General features: G+C 46.5%; 1 protein-coding gene across 10 annotated transcripts in view; it reads left to right on the top strand.

The window, feature by feature from the left end:
• Positions 1-3427: 3427 nt before the first annotated feature.
• Positions 3428-8945, top strand: part of DMXL2 (Dmx like 2) — a 54866-nt gene continuing 49348 nt past the window's right edge. For all 10 annotated transcript variants that reach the window (XM_074917061.1, XM_074917060.1, XM_074917057.1 and 7 more), the window contains exon 1: positions 3428-3553. In XM_074917061.1, coding sequence (XP_074773162.1) covers positions 3467-3553 — 87 coding nt within the window. In that variant the 5' untranslated portion in view covers positions 3428-3466. The remainder of the gene's footprint in view (positions 3554-8945) is intronic.

The raw sequence follows: 8945 nt of genomic DNA, 5'->3' as shown, positions 1-8945 counted from the left end.
GAAGGAGTCAGCCCACGGAAGGCCTCAGTGGAGCAAATGCCCAGCTGCAGCCTGTGGAGGACCCCACGCTGGAGCAGGGGGCTGCATCTGAACAAGACCAGGACTCTGAGGGAAGCCACCACCACCGTTGTAGTTCATTGCTGGCACTGGAAGGATTGCAACGCATGGAAGGGACCCATGCTAGAGCGGTTCAGGAAGAGCTGCAGCCCAGGGGAAGGACTGATGTCCCCCATGGAAAGGATCCCACCCAGGGGCAGTGTGAGGGGCCTCCCCTAGAGGAGGAAGGAGTGGCAAACACAACAGGTGATGAACTGACCACAACCCTCATTCCCTGCCCCCTGTGCCACTGCGTGGAGGGAGGAGGCAGAGAAATAGGGAGCAGAGCTGAGCCCAGAAGAAGGGAGGGGTGGGGGAACATGTTTTTAAGATACGGTTATACTCCTCACTGTCCCACTCTTAAGTGGTGGTGCTTGGTTTAAACTGATGTTCTTTTTCTTCCCCTAATAAGCCTGTCTTTTGCCCCTGACTGTAATAGGTGAGTCATCCCTCCACATCCTTATGTTTTATTTTCTCCTTCCCATTCCCAAGGGTGAAGGAGGGAGTGAGCAACTCTGTGACAATCAGTTTCCCTCTGGGCTCAAAGTTGCCAGAGGAGGGGAACCTCAAATCCATCCCGCTCCTACCAGTTTGACGCCAGCACTAGATGCCCAGAGCCTAAGGAGGGATCACAGGTCAGCAGGAGAGCATCTGAAAAGCAGCACAAAGGAATTCCAGCCACTCCAGACAGTCAGCTTCACCAGGGGCCCAACTGAAATGCCTCTATGCAAATGCATGTAACAGAATAAACAAGAGGAGCTAGACGTGTGTGCATTCCTGCAGGGCTACGATCTTATCGATGTTATCGGTGACAGGGGAGATGTGGTGGGATGGCTCCTAGGACTGGAATGTTGGAATGACGGGTACAGGCTCCTTGGGAAGGACAGGCAGGGGAGATGAGAATGGGGGGGGCACCCTCTATGTCAGGAGCTCTGCCTGGGGATGGGTGAGGAGCCGACCAAGAGCTTATGGGTCAGGATTAAAGGGAAGGCAGGGACAGGAGACGTTAGAGTGGGGCTCTGTGACAGGCCACACAACCAGAAAGGCCGAGCAGATGAGGAGCTCTGTAGGCAGACAGGAGCAGCCTCACATTCACAAGCCCTGGTCCTCATGGGGGACTTCAACCACCCCAGTGTCAGCTGGAGGGACAGCACAGCAGGACATAAGTGATCCAGGAGGTTCGTGGAATGTGTTGATGATAAATTCCTTCTCCAAGTGATAGAGGAGAGGTGCTGTGCTGGACCTTGTTCTCACCAACAAGGAGGGACTAGGTGGGGAGTCCAGGGATGCCACTGTCCATCCTATTTGAGAAGCTGTGGCAGTCCAGGGAAGTTCCCACTGACTGGAAAAGGGGAAACATAACCCCCATTTTTAAAAAGGGAAAAAAAGAATACCCAGGGAACTACACGCCAGTCAGTCTCACCTGTGTGCCCAGCAAGATCACGGAGCAGATCCTCCTGGAAAAAAAATATTTTTCCGTAGATCATACTGTTCTCCTGTCATCTTACTTAATATTATAATTGCCTGTGCCAATTCAAAAGCCAGCTGTCTTTTCAGGCATTAGTTAGACTTTGCTCCACTCATTTTAAAAAACAAAACCAAAACAACCCCCACCACACTGCTGTTGCATGCATTTGAAAAAAAATCTTATCCAAAATAAAAATCAGTTGTAGATTAGCACACATTTTACATGGAAGATCCTTCAATCAGTTGTGGAATAGTATCAGCAGAGGCATATGAACACATAGCTGTTCCATATGTAACTGGGTCAAATGAAAGAAATGAAGGTTTTTATCCCCTTTCGCCTCATCTAGAGATACTGTTCCCTTTAGAAAGAGATTGCCTTTAACAAGCATGGAAGTAGATAAAATCTTTAGTGTTATGATGAGAACGTTTTTTTCATTCACAGGTAACTTGATTATATCTTCATTTACTTCTACATTCTGAGTAAATTCGTTTATTCAGTAAGAGGTGTACACTTTCAAGAAGCAGTACAAGGCAAGATGAATTTTGCAGTCCTGACTCTGGCAAAACTGACATAAACTTTAAAAGAGACTGAGCTTTGCAGCTTCGATCATTAGCACCAGTGGGACATCCGCAAGAGTACCATATTGAGGTAGTACAAGAAAATGCAGAATTTTCCCTATATCACAACACACTGCATACAGAGTTTTGGGGTTGGTGGGGTGGTTTTTTTTTTCCCCTTCAAAGTTTAGAATCCCCTCCAAACAATTTTCAGGATCCATCCTTCTTCACACCTCTGAGACAGAAAAGGATAGGCACATTTAAAGGCTTTTGTTTTCAACGTTTGGCAGTTATTACAAATAAAGCAGCAAAAGCTTCACCACGATTTCTGTGAGGTCACACAACGCCCATAAAATGCAACTAGACATCTTAATCCAAGAAGGCGGTCCCCCACCTCCTCGTGTGGTTCTTTTAGTATCAAATACTGATCGTTTTCTCACCAGGCTCCTGTAAACGGAGATTTACAAGGACCCGGAATCACCGTCTCTTTCCCCGTGACACAAAACCCTTCTGACTCGTGACGCCGGCCCCGCTCTTGAATCAATGATTAAGTAAAACCCCTCAGGGTGTCACCGGCACCTGGGGGCACGCTCAGGGATGCCACAAGCTTCACGAGCTCTTTGAGATATGACAAACGCGAGGATCCTTAATGAAAACAAACAAAAAAACACCCCAAAATAAAACAAAACCAAACTGTCCTCAGCAGCACTACACACAACTAATGACAGGCCGAGACACGGGCGCGGCAGCACATTGCCGGCTCCTGCGCCGCACCGGGCACCCCGGCCCCGGCCTGGGGGGCACCCCGGCCCCGGCGGAGGCCGCTCCGCAGCCGCGGCTGGGGCGCAGGTGCGGGCAGGCGCGGCCCAGCCCCTCCGCTGACGGCAGCCGCTCCCCGCAGCCTCCCCGCTCCTCCCGCGGGGACACGCCTCCCCCGCCCGCCTCACGGCCAGAGCGCCGCCGCCGACAAATCCACCCCCCCTCAAACCCTTCTCCCTCCCTCCCTCCCTCCCGCCGCCGTGAGGCGCCGTGCCACCGTCTCACCTCGAGGCGTCAGCCGAGCGCCCCGCATCCCCGCGGCTCCCGCGCCGGCCCTCCCGCGGCTCTTTTAAACCTCCCGCCCCCCCGCCCGCTCTCCCGCCCTCTGGCGGCCGCCGCTGGCGCCGCTGCCCTGCGCATGCGCAGCCCCCCCTCCCCGGCGCGCGCCCGCTGCAGGCTCAGGGCCTCGGCCCGCGGCCGCCGGGAGCGCGGAGCCATCCGGGTCTCGCCCGCGCGGTGCCGGCGGAGGCGGCGGCCGCCGTCCTCAGGAGAGCGGGGGGGGGAGGCGGGAAGGGAGGGAGCCGCCATGCATCTCCACCAGGTGCTCACCGGCGCCGTCAACCCCGGGGACAACTGCTACTCGGTGGGCAGCGTCGAGGACATCCCCTTCACGGTAATGGTGGCGATGCCGGGGGGGCGGCCGGGCCGAGGCGGGCGGGTGTGGGCCCGAGGAGAGCGGCGGGGGGGGGCTGCGGGGGATTGACCCGCCCGGGCGGGGAGGCTGGCGGGCCCGGGGACCGGGGCGGAACTGCCGGGGTTGTCAGGGCGAGGGGGCAGAGCTGGCAGGTTTATAGGTGCGGGGCCTGGGGGCATCGCGGCGCGGGAGGAGAGAGGCCTGAGCCCGGCTTCTTACCGCCGCGCTCCCCGCGGCAGGCGGAGGCCGGGGTCCCTCCGGCCAGTGCTCCCTCGACCCTCTGCATTCGAGTCGGGAGCCAGGGAACCCCCCACATTTTGCGGGGTGCTTCTGTGTGTGTGTATGGTCCTGCTGCAGAGTGTGTTGCACTGGGCTTCTGAAGAAGCCTGTCCGCTATTGATGAGCGTTTGGCTTCAATTACTGTGGTTAATAAAACACTTAATTTGAAAATTCTCCTTTTAAACCGTAAGAGAAAAGAAAGAGATACACTAAGTACATTTCAAGAGTCCAGTAGTTTACATAATAAAATCTGTTTATCATCCACGGGCTATTTTTGTTTATTCGAATGTCAATTTCCACTTTTTTTAGTTTACGCTTCTCTGATTTTAATGAGTGATCAGCTTCTGCAGTGTTTTGCGTGCTATCATCCCATCAGTATGTTATTATTTGGGAATAAATTGTCTCATTAGATTTTCTATTAACATTTACGCGATTATATCTCAGGCACAAATCAGTTGCAAGCTAAATGATACAGAGCATCATTTTTAGTCTAAGATAACTGTCAACAGACTTGTCAAACGTTTAAAGCTTACGTTACATTATCACAGATGTCTAATTTCAGTAATGAATGCTTGAAAGTCTCAAATAAAAGGTGCCATGTCTGTCTTTATTTTCCTTGCTCTGCTGCTATGCAGCCATACTGCTATTAAAGGGACCTCTGTTACTTTTTTTGATATTTATGTAAGAAGTCGTTTACTTGCATTCATATTCTAATGTGTTTCTTTCTACTGTGACAATTTGAGAAGTCAATCAACCGGTATTATGAAAGACAACTTTATGCTAATTCTCATCATTTCAATAACATAAAAATATTAATAATCATATATTATGATTTATACAAGAATTTTCCAGGAACAAAAGTCATGTTTTACAAAAAAAAACCGATGCAGGATCATTTGGTAACATGTTAATTACAGAACTGCATGTAACAGACCTCACTGTCTTTTCTGGCTGCTGCATCCAGTTTTTTATAATACAGTAAAGAAGGAACTAAAGGGATAAATATGCTTTAATAAACGTATCTTCTGGACTTCCACAGCTGAAACTTTCTTCTCTTTTTCTCCTTTCTCTTGTGGTATTTGCTGCTGTTCTAGACCTTGATCCTGTAGTAAACCTTGTGGTTTAAAAACATCAGCTTGCAAACAGTTTGGGGTCTTATATCCCAATTGTTAGGAAATGAGTCACCTTTGTGACTCTCAGTAGCATCGCAGTCTACCATCCACTGTAGGTGTCACTTCCATTAGAGCCTAACCTTAAATTCTGTTGGTCACCATCAGTAATGCTGTATTGACATAGCTTTGTCCCCCCAAACCGTTAAGCTGTTTGGAGTCATGACTTTTAACTCAGATCCTTGAAGCAGGATTTGCAGTTTAGGCAAGAGATCGTCTGTGCTGGTGACAGAGCCTGACTCTGTAGACACAGTCTTAAGACCTGATACCTGTCAGCCTCTAGAACACAGCAGAATCGGAGCAGTGAAAGGCCAGAGGTTAAGGGAGATCTGCACAGGATGTGCTGCACTGTGTGAATCCATGTGCAGTTAGGCTGTGGCAGAGGAGCCATTGTTTGTGTGCGCATGTGCTTGCTTATGTTTTGGTTGATGTTCGAGAATCTGTTTAAAATGTGTGTGAAATGCTGGGGTTCAACCCCAAGCCCCAAATTGACATGTGGGTGATTCCCACAGCCCTTCCCAAAGTGGGGGTGAGTTTGCCTTTAGGCTTCCCTCCAGGGTGGATGCCCTGTGCAGAGTTCCCTGTTGGGGAAGGACCTCCTGCCTCCCTGGGACTGGGCTCCAGTTAGGTCTGGCCTTTGTAAACACGGGCTGTGTAGAGATTCGGGATGTGGCTTCCTTGGTCTTATGTGTTTGGCTTGTTGACTCGGTTGTCTCCCATCCCTTCTATGGGAGACTGCATGTCACCATTTATTCTACCCATTGTTGGTGTTGCGGTGTCGTTGTTGGGATTGATGTCAATTATGTATAACCTGACTGACTTGTTTATACCCCCAGCGCTCACCCATGTGCTGACCCTTTTGTATCAAATACAACTTGGTTATTGGTTCATCTTTATGCTGGCTGTGTCCTTTATGCTAGGCCTAATAATTGGCAAAACAGTGTGAGAACTAGTTCAAAATTGCTACGACTGATTCGTCACAGGGACTTGAAATTATGGCTTTTTTTCTGTGCAGAAATGAATCACTCAAAGTTACTGCACTTAACAGTAGAATAACAGCTTGGTTACATGTATATATGTATTCACTAGTTAATAGTTTTGGAGCTATTTTTTCTTTTGAGGAGAAAGAGAAATGTCCTCTAAAGATGAGCTTGCCTAACTCCAGCAATCCTGGGATTCTGAGAGAAGGAGCACACTTAATTCTGACCTGATCAGGGACACTGCAGTTTTCAGGTGGTTCTTCATCCTTCCTTTCCTCTATGGTTTGCTCTTGGCTTCTTTACATGACTCCTTGCTGAGGATAGAAGTAAGCTTTGAATTTCCAAGTCAGTGTAGCTAGAGCTAAGATGATAACATGTTCTGCCTCAACTTTTTTAAAGCTTTGGTGACAGTCATGTAGTTACTCTGAGAAGAAGACAGGGAAAATAAATAATTTTGTCATTAATTTTTCTTTACCTGAAAAAAAAACCCAAGTATTAGTGACTCCATAAAGCAAAACAAATCCAAAGAAATAGAGATAGTTGCTGTAGGTTGGCTACAAAGGTTTTATCAGTTCTCTATCTAAATGCACGTAGTGTCCTTTCCTCCCTATGCTCCCACATCTGCTTGCAGCAGTGCTGACGTACATCTAGAATTTCCCAAATAAGAGATGAAGCACAGAGATGTTTGGTTAACAAACTGGCTTATGGATGTGATGTTGTGGCTGTATTGCACCCAGTCTAATGGAGTGGGTAATACACAGGAAAAAATTGTTTGAAGGGTGATTAGAAGCAAAATAGCTTCATAATGCTGTTTTCTACCAGGCAGTCTCTTCAGCCTCCCTTCATTTGCGCTCCAGAAAGGACACTGCACAAGCGAAGGGTTTAAGTACTCAACGACAGATGTTCTGGTTTTGTCATTTCTCATCATTATTTTGTGCACCATTCAGCTTGCTGTTGCTTCACATTCTCATTTCAGCAAATACTGCTAACCATGTTTCACAAGCAGGTTTCCAGAAGGTCAAAGTTGAGCTTTCTACAGAAGGGCCTTAGAGCACACACCTTGCCTAGACAGAAGAAGGGTATGTTGTTTGAACCTCAGTCGCACTGGCAGCTAATAAGTTTTTAAAGGTAGTAAACTACATTTTTCAAACCACAGTTGATTTCACGTAGAACTTGTTGTTAAGCCAGTTTCAGTCACTGACTCCACATTGTTGTTAAGCCAGTTTCAGTCACTGACCTTAACTCTGTGTGGGAGGTCTGCTATCAACCCGACTTTCTGTGATGTGGAGCAAAGGGGTTTCAGATAAAGACGATGAGCTGTCCTGATTTTGGTTTTATGACTTCTGCCCTCTGCCCGAGCTCAGGGTTGTTTTTTCCCCCCTGAAACTCTGAGCAGAACGTAGCTGTTTCTAAGGTTTAAAAAAAATAAAAATCCATTGCTATGTCAGTTACCTAAAGGCTAGATTCTATAAGCATAAAAATCCCAATCTCTGGCTAGTATCCCACAAACAGAAGATAATAAATATTTACGTCTTGTACGAGGTATCACTAAATGCACAAAATACGGAACTTGAAACATTATTAATGAAAAATCAGAGTATCACATTTTAGGAGTATCTGTACATCAGAACTTTTCTGATAGAAGTGAAAAAAAAATTTATTATTTTTCATTTTTGATAAATTTCCTGCCATCTTCCATGCCAGTACTGACGCTTGGCCTGGAACCACATGTAATGAATTTCAGAAGCCGTTGCAGATGAAAGTCTCCTACACCCATGTAAACTTTTCTTTACGTCATTGAAAACAGCAAAATCTCCACCCACACCACTATGGCCACAAGATACAGCAATTGAGAACAGGTTTTCTCTGCTGTGTAGGGTTCTCCTCTACCTCTTTCTTCTTGGAGAATTACTTATTATAAAACCCTTATTTGCAAATCCCTCTCATTTATTACTACTTACATGTATCTATATCTTCCTTGCTGTGTTAGGTTTATATGAACTGCACTACAGATGCTTAACATCTGAATCCTTACCGTGTTCTTTTTCCTCTGAAGCTCTGTGTGTAAGCATATTGTAAAGTATTTAATCATTAATTTGTCTCAAATGTCAGTTTAGGAAGGCCTGTTCTACAGGCCCCAGGCTAGTAGTGGGTTGGAGTTTTTTTCAGTTATTCTGCTAGTTCGCATTAAGTGTATGTAATTCTACTTAGCTGGGAGAGGGGGGAAGTGTAAATGTTGTGTCCATTGATGAGAGTTTGGAAATGTTTCATAATTCAGATGTCTTCATTGCTAACAGGGAGGTGGAGGAATTTCTGCATCTTACACGTTTACTATCCATAGCCAGAAACTTAAGGATGAGTGTTGTTATACTAGAGGAGTACTATAAGGCCAATACAGGCTTTCATTCAGGTTTTAATACAGATTTTAATTTATGTAATTTTAGCTATTTAGAAACTTTTTTTTTTATATATACCCCCATGGGCTGATTCTGTTTCTTCCAAGTCATTTATCATCTTTAAATGCCTCTGTACCTCTAATAGTGCACTCCAGAGCTTGAAGACTTCTGCTCTATTTCACTTATGCCAAAAGTATAGAGTCACGGGTTATAGAAAGAGTAAAATCATTCTTTATACGGAGAAAAATATTTATATAAAGAAAAAACAAGGTGAATGTGAAGGAATAATTGTTTCCCTGTCTGTTAGTTCCAGCATGCAACATTAAAATTAGAGAACCAAACTGGAAAACATGGGCAGCTGAGAGAGGGAGATGCACATGCTGCTTTCGTATTGTCTGAAAACTGAGGATGTAGCATAAACTCTTACAGCAGGACATAATGTCCTACTTCTGTCTGGTACTCCTGCATTCAATTAGAGCTTTGTCATTGTTCAATTCAGTGGTCCCAGAACTTGACAGTTAGAGCAGACATTGGCAAACTACAGCTT

Source organism: Athene noctua, chromosome 13 (genome assembly GCF_965140245.1).
Source record: "Athene noctua chromosome 13, bAthNoc1.hap1.1, whole genome shotgun sequence".
NCBI lineage: Eukaryota > Metazoa > Chordata > Aves > Strigiformes > Strigidae > Athene > Athene noctua.
This window is presented reverse-complemented; position numbering and strand designations above follow the sequence as displayed.